Raw genomic sequence first — 15,551 nt, 5'->3', positions numbered from 1 at the left:
TGATGCGTTTGTGTGACATTCATTTGCATCTTAAACACACAAGAGCTCTCATGAAATCCACTTGCGTCCACTTACGCAGTCATCCTGTTCATTTAAGGTGTTGGATGCAGAACCGAAGCACAAAGACATTGTAAAGAACATTTTGTCCTGGTGGGTTTGAAGCCTTGTTTCTAAACCTGCCGCTGGAGGCAGAATATTAGCAAGGTTTCAGAGTAATGAAAGCATGAAGGCACTATGTGGGAATCATAATTAGATCTGCAACAGCTTTTAGGCGTTTGGTTGAGGAAATGAGGGCTAAGATTTCTCAAGCTTTGAGGAGTTCTTTATGATAAAGATAAGCATTTATGAAAAGTCTTAATTAAAACTTTATTGCCGACGGACGGGTGACGCGGCTGTTGCCTTTAAGCGTCTGTTTGTGTGAGGCAGGGGGAGCGAGATAAGATCTCAGAAACCTGACTAGGATGTTGCACAGCCATATTTGAATACGTCTGAACGCACACATAAAGGTATGTAGTTACAATTCCCAATTTGGTCGGAAAAGTCCCCCTTCTGAGCGACAGGAACCGAGGCCTGTGAAAACGTCAAATCCAATTGCTTTATGCAAAGTGGGATTGGTTGTATTTTTATTAAGAACAAAATAAAACTTGCGTTCAAATCTATTAACGGCACCTCATACACAAATAGCAGATTGCTTTCATGTGGCAAGAGCAAATGAGTTTTGGAGAACGAGTCAGAGGCAACTCGACAGAAAGTGCATCAAAAAAGTGCAGCTGAAAGTGCCTCCTCTGAAAGCCAGCGAAGAACTTCTAAGAACCTTTTTCCTTTTAATTGTTTCACCGTCTCTCTGATCCCCTCCTACTGCTATCTCCCATCATTTCTTTCTTTTAATAAGCCATCATTTACCGAGTCTGACTGCATTCTCAAACATGTTTTGCATTGATCTCTGGGCCTGTGGCCTGCCTGTCTGCGTCACAGCAGACCCTAGTATAGGGTCATCTCCCATAACACTGGCTATGCCTAAATCTCTTCCCCTCCTGACCCACGGCCTGATGAGAAATTTGTGCCAAGAACCTTTAGTGTTTTTCATAAATTAAATGTAAAGTGTGTATCTTTTTTTAAATGAAATGCTTTCTCCTGTCCTTGGTCAGCGTGGAGAGAATGATAGATGTCATTTGTATGTTGACTTCCCAAATTTTTGAGACATCTGACATGTCAACTTCTGGCAAAGGCTGGGAATCGATACACATTTCCCAATTTAATTTAGATTCAAATTCTGATTCCCAAGCTCTTGATTTGATTTAGATTCCATTTTATTTTATTTAGATTCACCACTGGAAACCAAGATAACTTGTTTTTGATTTAGTAACCAATGCGCATTAAATATCGCATGCGATTTATCGTGCAGCCCTAGTAACCACTCAAATTTGAGTTTATTCAATGAAGGATTCATTGGACAGATTCAATTTTTGAATGGTTCATTAGAAGGAATCAAACAAAAGAGTAATTTTTTGTGAGTTGGACTACATTGATTGTGCTTCCCTCACTAAAAAGAACAATTTCATGAGAGTCATTTGTTTGATGAATCGTCATCCCAAGGGTCTGATTCACAATGGTGGCATAAGGTCATACAGATTCGCATACCATCTGAGTAGTTACTACATTTGATGAGAAACAACCCTTTGTTAATGTTAATATTGAATACTGTATTCAGTATATTAATGTGTGTAGTATTAATGAAATCTGGACATACTACATACTACTATGGTTAATGCTGACTTTGTCATGTGATCCATGCTAGTGTTGGGTGATATGGTCATTTTTCAAATCGTCATATCACCAGCCCATGAGATTGCCGATACACGATATTATCGTGCGTGGGTGGGGGCAAGAGAGAGACTCTCTGTACTTATCATAGGCTATTTCATAACTATCTGGTGTTTTAAACCACGTGGGTGCGCGAGAGAGCTTATGAAAGAACCAATAATCGAAATAATATACTTTCAAACATACTGACTGATAAACTAACATGTTAAATATAAAAAAAAATATTTAAAACAGCTATTTCATATATATTCGGATACAACAGTCATGCATCGCTATTAGGACCGCAAGTCCTGTGACAAGTTTGCTGTATCAGAGCACGAAAGTTATCAGTCTAAAAGGTCTGCAGTCAACGGTGAAAATATCAAAAGTAGATTTATTTTAAAGACCAACAGTTTTCCAGAACATTCTCGTTCACCATTCCTGGCTGGTGGAACGATCTTCCCACCCCTATCCGGAATGCTGAATCCCTGACAATTTTCAAGCGACAGCTGAAAACTCATCTCTTTCGAAGCTACTTGACTTCATCATCATCATTATAATAAAAAAAAAAAATGTTTTTATTTTTTTAAAATACTTTATTTATTCCTTCTCTTTCTAGCTTGTACTTATTTGAACAATGTCTAGAAACTTGGTATTACAAGCACTTCCTGTATCTGTTTGCCTCTTTAAGAAGAATCGCTTTATGTATCCCCAAATTGTAAGTCGCTTTGGATAAAAGCGTCTGCAAAATGACTAAATGTAAATGTAAATGCATTGTAACATAACTGTGGCATTAAACTGTTAGTGAGGGCTCGGTTAAAATATTGCACATATATATAGGCCATTCAGATTACTTGTAAAAATGCAATGAAATACCTTATATCAGCAGACGATGTAGGCCTACGTCTGTGTTTGTTGCTGGAGACTCCTTCACCAGCTACAGGCTCTAATCCTCATTTGCGCGAGTGTGAAATGCAGTGCTGAAGTGAAATAGTGGGGCAATTTGATAATAATAGCCGAATTATAATAGGCCGCCTAATAATAGTAAAATAATAATAATTTAATACATTTATAGGAGATAAGGAGAATGAGCCTAATATCGTCTTGACTATCAACAAAGACATTGCTATCGTCAATATCTCTGACTATCGTCGATACACGATACTATCGTCTATCAGCACAACCCTAATCCATGCCATTAGTTGCCATGGTTGACTGCATTTTCTGTGGCCTCAAATGTCCATCAATTGCACACTTCGAAATCTCATCTGTAGTAGGTCATCCATGTACTTTTCACCTACTGTTTTATGAATACTACAAGTTTGACCATACTACTCATTTGACATAATGTTTTTGAGAAATAGCATTTTTGGACACTGGAATAGAATAAAAGATCAATCTTGCAATTTTAAGAATCAATATCATGGTTGTTCAAATTTTACACTTAAAGATACTTATTTTTTACTTATCTATTCTTCAGAAAATCTATATTTTTACCCATTCCCCAGTTGGAAATGGACACAATTTGCAATTCCATTTGGTTCCTCTAGTGACACAGAAATCACACAAAATTCACCTTAAGAATTGCTGTTAAACTCAGTTTATGCATTTCTCCCTGTTCATTTGGTCACCTCTATGAGTTTGAGACTTCTCTGTGCGGCTGTGCGTGATGTGGCTATAGATCCAGGTTGTATGCGAGACTGTAAAATTGTAATTTGCTGCCTGGCGATTCACATTTCTTTTATTATTAATGAACTTGCTGAAAAGTTATGGATGCTTTGATTCTATCTGGCATTGTTTCATTGTGTGGGAGGAAAAAAAAACAGAAAGAAGAAAAACTGTTTTCAGAGCACCATACAGCTTTCTTCTCTCATCTGTGGCCGAAGGGTTGTTCTCCTCATCCCCCTCCTCCTCGTCTTCCCCATTTACACCATCAGACCCTGCGAGCTGAACATTGCATTTGACCTTTGCAAAAACAATTTGGAAAGCGGGAGGATGCAGTAGGCGTGAAAATGACTGTGTGGTTAGAAGCCTGTAGTGGAGAGACTGGAACTCCCACACTGCGAGTGTGTGTGTGTGTGTGTGTTCGTGTCGAGATTGAGGCCTAACCACCGTATTGGCTTGAGGTGTGAGTGAAGTGGCTCTGGGGGTTCAGACAGCCCTCACTGTCTGAGCTTCATATATACTTTAGTGAGGGCATCATCATTAACCTCAACATCTCAGCCCATCCACTCAGAATTCACATTAGCCGATATACAGGCCAGAGTGATGTCAAGATAAAAGGTGAGGGAGCGAGCGAGGACGTGGGGTTTTCTGGGAAGATGAGGGTGCAGGCAACCTTTAGAGAATGAGATCACACAGCAGGAGGGTCGTGATAACACACACACACACACACCTGCAATTCAGAGGATGTGCTGCAAATAATCATCATTCGTCAAATTTTCCGTCATGCTCCATTGTTGTTTTAATTTTCCCGAAAATGATATAGATGTATGGCATTTCATTTACCGTATTGACCCGAATATAAGACGATGTTTTTTTCTTGGAAATACATCTGAAAAAACGTGGTCGTCTTATATTCAGGGTCTAGACTTTGGCATGTCAATAATACACCCACAACAATAGGTGGCGCCAAATACGCATAAAACGAGTGTGCCATGAAATACGTAATGTAATGCGTGTTGTAAAGATCGCGAGTAAAAACAAAAGAAAAAGAAAACCTTACAGCTGCACGAGTCGTGACTGTCACGTTAGCCTGATGGGACCAAACTCCCTTTGTGATTTTAAAACGTAAGACAGTACCCAGATTTGAAGACTACAGTAAGATTTAACTTCTACTGTTAATAAGATTTTGGTAGGCTACTATTTGGTGGATAGCCTAAATGTCCTAATTCAGATGGGCTACCAGTTTTTCTTTTTTTTTATGGTATATCAAAAAGTGTATATTTTTTAAATGTGATTGGTACATTTGACCAGTTTTTACCATACTTTCAAAACAAAAATTAAAATAGGAAAAATATGCAATATGAAAATAATTGAAGACAAAATGTGTTTTACTGAGAAAAAAAACAAAATGTGTTTTTTAAAAAGCCTTTTTCCAAAAGGTACATCTGGAAAAAGGGGTATCTTATAATCAGGGTCGTCTTATATTCGGGCCAATACGGTATATGTGAACATTTGTTCTTGACATAGCCAATATGAACATTTTCACTAATTAAAAATGACAAGTCATAGCCTATGCATGCAGAACCCACACTTTTATCTGTGGGTAGTTAACCTTCTAGTTAACCTAGCTGTCACATGCTCTACCGTTCAAAAGTTAGGGGTCAGGTAGATTTTTTGAAAGCGATTAATAGTTTTCAGCAAGGAATAATGCATTAAATGCAATAACACATTAAGATGTCTATTTCAGATAAATGCTGTGCTTGAGTTTCTATTCATTGAAGAATCTAGAAAAAAATAATTTGTAACATGATTCCACAGAAATATTAAGCGACACAACCATTTTCAACATTGATAACAATAGCAACTGTTTCTTGAGCAGCAAATCAGCATATTAGAATGATTTCTGAAGGATCATGGAACACTGAAGACTGGTAATGGCTGCTGAAAATTCTGCTTTGCCATCATGAGAATAAATTATTTTTCAGAATGTATTAGAGTAGAAAACATAGTGTATGAATGCGGTGCAATTTGTGCAATACCAGTTAAAATTTGAGTCTATATCATTTTGTTTAGGTCTGTAACCACTTAAATGGAGGCTACAGTGAAAGTTCATAAGTATTTATAGAATTAAAATCAAGCAATTCTCAAAGGCAATTGATTGGAAAAAAACAGTTAAGACTTGCTTTCAGTGGGTGTATCTGTAATATGAGAGTGTATTTTGTCATACTGCACGGTCAAATTTGTTTGAAGTATAAGCAGTTAAAACAAGTGAAAAGACAGAATATACAGTACTTTTATTAAAGATACATTCACTGAAATCTTAATCTTATGTATTGTTGCTTCTCAAGTAAATTCAACCCGTTACAAGAATTCTTGTTGGAAAACAAGACAAAACAGACTCTTCTAAACTCATTTAGAAGTCGGTTGTGGTGTTAACTTCACAAGAAAGAGATATTTTAGCTTTACCAAGTGCTGTGTTGCAGGTTATTGGCTTTTTCCTTTTATTTATGTGCTTGGAAAGGAACCACATACAATATAAGCATAAATGTTTCCAATTAATGCATTGTACCAGATTTAGCCAATGGCTAATTTTAATCTGCAGTCCCTTGGCAGGTCACCATTACCAAAATTCCTCTCAGTAATGTGAAAAAGACAGAAGTCACTCCAGTTTTGCAATATGGTCACCTGATTTATTGAACAATATCTCACTATGAATTACACTAAGAATCTCTCATTTCTCTCCCCAAATCCTCACTCACATCTGTTTTGGTTGGGGCACAATTTTTCTTCAGTTCTTGCCCCTATTAGCCTATTAGCTTCCTTTACTGTGGTATTTTTCTTTCTAAAATAGGAAAATGCAATAGACTAGATACCTTGTTTTTTATATGTCAAAATAGCTGATGCAATTATCTGTCAATGTTTTTAAACTTCGGTAAATATCAGAAAACTTATGGTTAATGCAACATCTGCTGTAATTTCACAGTTTTTAATACAGAGACAAATATATTTTGTTCCACTGCTTTCCTCCATCATAGCACTGAATGTTTGTGCACCGTTACTTTTTCACCACCACCTTCCTCTTCCTGCTACGCTATTGCCCAACTGTCAAATGAATTAAGTGCAGCTGCCCCATTAAAAAAAAAATAATAATAATACAATTTCTGTCTGGCAGCTGAGGATTTTGACCCCTCAAAGTTCATTTCCATAGCTTTCACAAAAGCAGTGTCTAGGGAGGAACACAGTGGATGTGTGTGTATGTAGACAGGCAAGCGTGGAAGTATCAGCACGGCGGATTCTCTTCAGTGTGATGTGCGTTGACAGTTTGTGATGGGCCAGAAGTTTGGCACTTCATTCACAGAAGTGAGCCCTTGCACCAGCGTTCCCTCTCCCTAGCCACACATCTATTGTTGATCTGTTAAATTTTCATGCCTGTCCATCCCATCTAACGCGAACAAAGGCTTTCGACTGGAAAATGCCCACTACCCAACACATACATAATACAGATTACAGTGGCCATGTTTACTGTGAAATGTTTGAAAATGCACGCTTACACATCCATACATATGCAATACGTTGCATGGGCTTGCAGCACATAAACAAGCATTTTTTCTTCATCTTTTTCCCTACATCTCTTATCCATCACTTCAGGCCATCAGCAGGCCCACAGATTTACGCTGAGTTGTAATGCTAGTCATTCACAAAATTCTACACATACCATTTTACCAACATAAAAATGGTTTTGTTTGTGTAGTTCTATATAATTTGTTTCTATTTTTCAGTGTTATTTTTCTGTGATATTTTCCAGTCCTTTTTGTTTTTGTCAACATAAAATTTTGAATTTAAATCTGATAATTATTGTTATGATGTGCCTTTTTCATCTTGTCTTTGTTGACAAACAAGTACCTTTGTCAGTGTTAAAGACGAGACAAAAAATTGTGCACCATGTCAACATTTTGTGATGAAAATACACTACTGTTGAAAGGTCTGGGGTCAGTAAGATTTTTATTTATTTATTTATTTATTTTTTAAAGTATTCTCTTATGCTCAACAAGGTTGTTTGTTTGATCGAAAATACAGTAAACGTGAAATATGATTGCAATTTAGAATAACTGAAAATTAAAAAAAAATAATTTTAATAAGAAAATTAACTTTACAAAATTTAAAAATAACTTCGTTTTAATATATGATATTAATTATATTATACAAAATTTTTTTATTACTGACCCCAAATTTTTGAGTGGCTGTGTATGATGAGAAAAAATAACACAGCAAGATATTAGCAGTAGACTGACAGTATTTAAAAATAAAAATAAATAATTGATTAAAATAATCCAGTCATATGCTGCGGTTTGACTCGCTTGAGTGTCTCTTAGTTAGTGTTCAACCACTTCAAATAATTAAAAGAAAAAAATGATATTTAAAATGTCATTTTATATTGTGATGTGATGCAAAAACTAAAAGACATTTTGATTTAAATACAAACAAAAAAAAATTATTACAAATATTTATTTTACTATTTGTTTTTTGTGTGCGTGCGTGTGTGTGTGTGTCAAAATTGACATTGCTCTCAGCTCCAAATAAGAGTATATAGCTCAGATGTTTAAAACATGCAACCGTGTTCTGAAAAATCTATGCAGAAAAAGCAAAAAATGTCCCCAGGTTCAGTCTGGGCCTGACCATCAGTCTGTCATTCGTCCTGTATCTCAAGAGTTTTCAAGCTTCAGCTGCATCGAGCTGCAGCGCTGCCCTTGTGCCGCAGGAAGTCCAGACTCAGAGAGAGCGTGTGGATTAACAGCTGATTAAAGTGGAATTTGAATAAAGTAATCCATGATGTAAGTGCCTGTGCTGATTACGAGCCGAAGACTCATCAGGCCACCCCAGTTTAGATCCCTGATAAGCACAATGATGAACTATAATTAATGATAAGCATATTAAATGATAACCGAGTCTTGTTTTCTCCCCCCATGGCACAGGCCTGAGTCTCTTCATTCTGTGCATCCGCTGGCAGATGTTGCCACGCTTCCATTAACTGCTGGCTGTGGTTACTGCTGCTTTAATTACTGGAAACTGAATGAGTTTGACTGCTTATCTTGTTCTGTAACGGGTTTAATTTATTACATCCACCTTTAGTTTTTGGCGACTAAAGCCCATAACGCTGCTCGGTCAGTCAGATTAGAAGTTTGGCACTAATTGTTGTAAAATATTAAATAGGTTTGCATTGTATCAGTAGGTAGCCTCATTATTAGTTATTGTGTGCAGCAATGGGAACTGGTCTAACAAGCCTTCAAAGCACTTCTGGTAGTTTTCTCACCTGTCTTTCTGTTTCACGCTGTGGTTTCACTAATAATTAATACCCCTGCCCTGGGCTCTGTGGAGCGAGGGCTTTGTCCTGAACTGTGCTACAGGAAGTACCATGTGCCCACTCATGAGCTCAAGAACACACTGTACTTTCAGCAGAGAGCTTCCTTCCACTATCATTATTTCTGTGCATCTCTTCCATTCCTCAAGATACCAGATACCCTTCTCTCCATATTTATTTTTTATTTGATCTTCTAATCATTCTTCTAATCTTCTGATAATGATCTTCTAATCATTTGTAATCTAGAGTTTGTTACTTATTTTTTTTCTTTTATATTTCACAGACAAGAAAACATTATGTAGGTATTTTGTTTCTTTATGGTGTTGTGCTGTATTGTTTTGTGTCTTGTCCATTTTGTTGGATCCCTTGCAATATTGTACCATTTAAACCATTGTTTCTGTTCTTAGTTATTGATAATAGCCAAGCCTATTAATAGGTAATAATTATAATTATAATTATAATTATTGTAAAACTATAAATTAATGAGGATTCCATTTATTTTAAAGTGGTTTCAGTAGTGGTTAATAAAAAGTTGCCAGTTTTAATGTACAGTAGAATAATACATGTTTTTATGGTAGAAACTATGGTTATGGTAAAAAAAAAAATTAAACCCAAAGGCTGTCTTTAAATATTGTTTTTGATGTCTTGTGAAACAATTATTTATTTTTTGTTTTATTTACCCCACGGTTATTATTTCTTTAACCTAAAGTCTGTCTTTTAATATTGTTTGTGATGTTTACTTTATTTTATTATTCTATTTTTGTATTTTTAATTTTAATTTTACATTTACTTTTCTTTTTCTTTTTCTTTATTTGTATTTTATTTTAGTTCACATTATTTAAGTATTTTTCTCTGCTTTGCTCATTTATTCACTTTTTATTTTACTTATTTATATAGTTATTTATTTTTCTTCCATTTCACTGTATTTCTCTACGTTGGTTGTGTTCAGCTCGATTTGGTTTGAATATTTCACACGTCTTCCTCCTCGATAATCACCTGCACACGGTTTAAAAAACTGCATTGATCATTTCTTGGTCTTTCAGCATCTACAAAAATAATATAACAGTCCATGAATGCAAAATAGGTGACAGACTCATATCTCCCTCTCCGATATTCATAGCTGCAATGCAAGTTGTGAGTGCCCAGCCAAGTACATTCAGCTTTGAATCAGTCCAGAACGAAGTGTAGAACGAGTCTCTGTTCATAGCGCCTGAGTGCACATGAGCATCTCCCTCTGATCCTGTTTGCATGGCGCGGATGCGTTGAGTGTGAGGGAATGTGACCCAAATGGAATTATTCTTCCATCAAAGGGAAGTATCCATGAATTAGAAATGACCTTGATTGGAGAGGCCCCAGAGACAGAACTCCACAGTTCAAGCAATTTCACACCTGTTCGCTGAATGGCTTTCGAGAGTGATGGAGGCAGTGAGGAAAGGCTGAGAGAGAGGATGAGATGAACTGAAAGAGGTGTTGGAGGAGTTTAGAAGTAATAATTAGATATGTATAAATAAAAGCATAGAGTGAAGAAAAAGCAGAAAACTGTATCCTACTTGTCAAATTGTGCATCAGTGTTATGTTAGTGTTATTTATATATTACATTTACATTTAATCACTTAGCAGAGGCTTTTATCCAAAGTGACTTATTATTATTATTATTATTATTATTATAGCTTTATTAATATTTGGATGTTTAATAATATTTAATGTATTCATTTAAATATTTGATAATATTTATTAATATTAGCTTTTATTTTCATTGTTATATTTTTATATTTAAATTACATTTCAGTAGTATAGTAGTATTTAGTATTTCTTTTAATTATTTGTAATATTTTGGTGTTAAATAATTAATTTTGGGGTTAAAATAGCTCATTTTGGCCTGCTCACCTCATTAATATAAAAGACTTTAAAAATTAAATTCGTCCCTTGAGGCTAAAGGGACCGTTGCTGTGTGGCCCCAGATCTTCCCAAAGTTGGCTATCCCTGTTTTACAAGGCGTGATGTGTGTGCCTTAAGCCTTTGTATTTCAGTCTTGTGAATGTTGTGTTTGCTTCTCAGCCTGTTGTGTTTCCATCATCTGAAGCACAAATACATTCTTGAAGGATTTCGCCTTCGAAGTCGTCTTCAAAGTCTGCGTGTGTCAAAGTAAACAAATAGTAGAGCACCTAAGCCCTCAATTCATACATAATTCAACCAAAGCCAACCGTTTTAAGATTACGGATTTCAATCATAGAGGTGAATAAAAATTGTGAATCTTTTTTTTTTTTGTGAAGGGCAGCTGTACATCACATTCCTGCCTATGTGTGTCTCTGCATGTGTACTACAATAAAAAAGGTCACAAGTGAAAGACTTGACCTTGTACACAAAAGCTGACATGCAAGGCTGGAGAAGCTTTTCATCGCTAAAAGATTAAGATTCAATTCACTTTAATTCAATTTCCAACCTTTTCTCAAGAGCTTAGGACCCAGTGATGTATAAAACACCCTTCTGATAGCTTTCATAATTCGGGAGCTTGTAAAATTATGAACAATCGATGTAATTTCTCATCAGAAACTGCATTTGATGGCTTTGGAATCAGTAGCGTTTTTTCATTAGGCAACTATTTATTTTTTTAGCCCACAGTTGAATGGACCCGAATCTCGAGCTCACTGGAGAGCAGCAAATTTCTTTTTCCCCATTTAATCCTCTACCCACGATGCACCTGGCTTGACACTTCACCACAAACCCTGCCTGCAGATGCTCATTAGAGTGCTTGTGTCGGCTCTGTCCCGTTTTTCAATCGCTCAAATCCAATCTTTTGCCAAAAACAATTGCGCAATGATGACGTTAAGTGACACATCTAGACAAATTCGCATTTATCATTCTCTTTTATTGTGCTAATAAGGCAGATGTCAGACACTGGTGGTTTTATTCAGATTTGACAGCACAGTCTGGCTGGGTTTGTGTTTGTTCTGACGTGTTTTGCCCTTTTGTCTTCCCAGTCTTTTGCCTCCCCCTCAAAAAAAACGCAACCCAATGCTGTCCTCTTGAGTTTGCTTGTATGTTTGTGTATATATGTGAGGGTGTTTTTGCGTTGAATGAGGTTTTAAAAGGCCTCCGTCTGGCTTTGATCCAGGCTTTAACCCAGAGCCCATCGATCGGCCGTTCAGACCGGATTACGGTTAGTCTTCTCAGCCCGAGATGCCTCTATCTGCCTGTCACAAATCACAGGCCTCAAGAGCGCCTTTGAACTGCATCTCCAAAGTAGCATGGTCAGTCGACACCTGTGAGGTGCAGTTGGGTGTCAGTCAGGCAATGAACAAATAGAGCCAGTGAGCTATTTCGGCAGCGCATTGCATTATCTATTCATACAATTTGCAGCGCAGGACGTTCAGAGCCGTCAAAGTGCCCGACTAGCAAAGATAAAACACAGAAGCTGTGTATACATAGTATCTGAAGGCTGTTTTTTGTGAAGAACAGCATTCGAATCAGAACAACAACTGGTGGCCTATTAGGCTGATGCTCACATTCGGAATTGTGATCCCAAAAAATCTTCTCGCTAACACTCTTTCCTTTCTCTCTTTTTTGTCTCCCTTCATCCTAGAAAGGAGAGGACAACCAGACAGATTCCAGAATCAGTCCTAAGAAGAGTGCAGAGCCTGCCATCGACCTGTTAGGCCTCGGTAAGACATGAGTAATTGATTACTCGTCTCATTGCTGATCAGGGAATCTGATATGTCTAGGATAGGCTGGAACAAAAAGACATTTTACACCAAAAAAAATTAAGTGGTGGAAGGTAGTGAAATGGAAGCACAATTTGTGCACTTAACATGTGTCATTGACTAATCAAATGGGATTTTACAGACAAATCAATCTTACAGAGTTTACTTTATATGTAGTGATGTGTGATATATTCATCCTTTTCAGTCATGTGACCTTTCCGCTCATCCACCATATTTATGGCCAACAGCAGGGCAAAGTGTTGGTGGTGAATACAAAAACAAATGAACAGAGATGTTCTCTGAAGGTTTGCGGATTCAATGCATAAATGTGCATCAGTGTTTGGTTTGCTAGAGTCTAGGGTTGTGCTGATAGAAAATGATGTCATGTATTGATGATAGTCAGAGATATAGACAATAGCTGATGCCGTTGATGATTTCAGCATGATGTTTGGCTGGTTTTCCCATTAATGTATTATTATTATTATTATTATTATTATTATTATTAAACAGTGGCACGGGAAGTAGGGTGCTATTGGTGCTGCAGCAAAAATAGCAAAAGTGCGCAGTAAAAAACATAATACTGTGAAATATTCAAATGTAAAAATTTTGGATTTTTTAAAATATTTTTGAATGAAGCTTGTTATGCTCATCAAGGTTGCATTTTTTAATCAAAATATAGTATAATATAGTAAAATAGTAATGTAGCAAAATATAGTAAAAGCAGAAATATTGTGAAATATTATTTAAATTTAAAACAACCATTTTCTATTTTAATATATTTTAAAAAATAATTTTACATTTTAAATTACATTTAAATGACATGTGATGGAAAAGCTGTTACTGGCCATTACTCCAGTCTTCAGTGTCACATGATCCACTAAACTCAAAATTAATATAAATTTTACCGTACATTATAGAGCTATGATGCCTAAATTCACTTGTAGCATTTAAAATGATTGGTCTTAGTTTTTAATGTTTTATTTTTTTTAATTTATCTAGAGAAAATGGTATCTCTTTCTTTTTTCTTTTCTTTTTTTATTATTTGACCAGCAAGTACTCAAGACAACGTGTTGCTGTACACCTAAGCGACATGTTTTAATGTCTGTGTTAAGGCTTGGATAGTGGAACACACTGACTGCTATTACAGTCTAGATGAAGGTTCAGGAAAGCACACTGCTAGTTCAGTCCTGGCGGTATTGATCAGGCCAGCAACTCGAGCCCTTGAGATGACCAAACACAATTGATGTTATATTACTTTCTGGGAAATGAAAGTTTCTATTTACTGCCCTGGAGCTTTCCTTTGTCGCTCTTACTTGTTTTTATCACTCTCTCTCTCTCTTATTCGATATTTCTCACTCTCTCAATCTCGATCTGCTACCAAGTTGTCCGTTATGATGAGTGAGAGAGACAGAGAATGGGTGAGAATATATAAATTTCCACAAATGTGTGTGTTCTAGGCAAGGAGGTTAGAGTGTTTAGATGAACGTCTTCAGCTGGGGGGCAGTAGGGGTCAGTGCTGATGAACAGAGGCTGGAGATGATGGTTTTGAGATTGAGACATGTGTCTTATTGATGTGTTTTTGCTCAAGGCCCCAGCATCTCTTCCCACCCTTCCATGCCAGCAACAGGCTCCAGCACTGTGTTCAGACAATCAACATTTTTTCTCTCTCTTTCCATCAGTGTGGCTGTTGATTAAAAATTGATCAAATTACTTGCATCATATGCTTGATTAATCAAATGAAGCACAATTAATCAACAATATATCAATACATTTGCTTTCTGTCTGTGTTAAATGTGTGTTTACACCTGATGTTAATATCCATCCCAGGAGATTCGTTTTAGAACTGTTTAGATCTAGTATTATCTAGTGCTGTCAAATGGATTAATCGCGATTAATCGCATCCAAAATAAAAGTGTGTGGTGTTTACATAATATAGTATGTGTGTGTACTGTGTGTGTATGTTAACACAGAATAAAAATCAACATTAATATTCACACTACATTTTATTTGTTGAAGGTCAATAAGTGACCTAAATACTGTATAGATGGGCATTGGCCAAAAAAATGTTGATAACCACTGATTTACATGTTTATAGCTAATCAGGACGCTGGAGGATCCCAGCATGAGTAGCAATTTGTCTTTGTGAAAGCTAGTCTTCACCTCTGGGATCCACTCTCACTAACCCTACACTGTCTCCACTTTCTCCTTTTCTCCCTCGATAGACCTTAGTCAGGGTTGCGCCATGTTGAATTTTTTGGCAGGAATGAAAATGAGGCTGTGAGGCACAGAAGTACGGTGTTTTCGAAAGATCTTACTGTTGTTTAACAATGTACTGATTGTTCAGCTGATGAAACATCTTTCCAAAATAATTTTCAGTTGGCAAAACTCAATAAAACAGTTTTGAAAGTTGTGAGTTTTGAAAAATTCAATATGGCGTCTACCCTGACTAAGGTCCATTCCCATCCTCCTTTTACTCCTGTTTTGGCCATCGTTCTCAGAATAGCTCAAGGAGGATTCTCTTTTTTGATCTTGGAAGCCTGAAGCTGAGCTAAAGCCAGAAAAGTCACTTGACAAAAAGCTTTTTCCCCACTTGAATCAATGTTTTATTGAGAGGTGTGTAGAGCCGCTGGACTGACTTGGACTTCTCGAATAATTGATGCCCTCCTACTCTGCTCTGGCCAAGTGGAAATCAGCCCTTCCTACACAATATACATGTGCATTCTGCATTCTCATGGGATGCTGATAAAGAGGAGCTAAAGATAGATCACTTAAGAATAGTAAGCCAATGCTCAGGGCTTCACAAGGCATTCAGTCTCAACAGCATGCTGTCAATCTCTGCTCTTATTCTTGAGATGAATTGAGCGGCAGTGGGTGTCTGATGAGGGAAGATGGCAGCATTATGCCTTCATTCTTGTTTGTTGTGTCTTTGAGTGGAAGATGTGTCTGAAAGAGCCGCACACTGGCTCTTTAAAGGATTTGGAGGCTTTTCGCATTTCTGAAGATGTGTCACTTATTGGAATTGG

The 15,551-nt window shown here is 36.8% G+C and overlaps 1 protein-coding gene across 1 annotated transcript in view; it reads left to right on the top strand.

The window, feature by feature from the left end:
* LOC107673859 (stromal membrane-associated protein 1-like) overlaps positions 1 to 15,551 on the top strand; it is a 113,423-nt gene that overhangs the window by 78,278 nt on the left and 19,594 nt on the right. Inside the window, exons 7-8 of the mRNA XM_016467669.1 lie at positions 12,411 to 12,489; positions 13,986 to 13,993. Of these exons, the coding sequence (XP_016323155.1) occupies positions 12,411 to 12,489; positions 13,986 to 13,993 (87 nt within the window). The remainder of the gene's footprint in view (positions 1 to 12,410; positions 12,490 to 13,985; positions 13,994 to 15,551) is intronic.

This window comes from Sinocyclocheilus anshuiensis, unplaced genomic scaffold (assembly GCF_001515605.1).
Source record: "Sinocyclocheilus anshuiensis isolate Anshui unplaced genomic scaffold, SAMN03320099.WGS_v1.1 scaffold292, whole genome shotgun sequence".
NCBI lineage: Eukaryota > Metazoa > Chordata > Actinopteri > Cypriniformes > Cyprinidae > Sinocyclocheilus > Sinocyclocheilus anshuiensis.
This window is presented reverse-complemented; position numbering and strand designations above follow the sequence as displayed.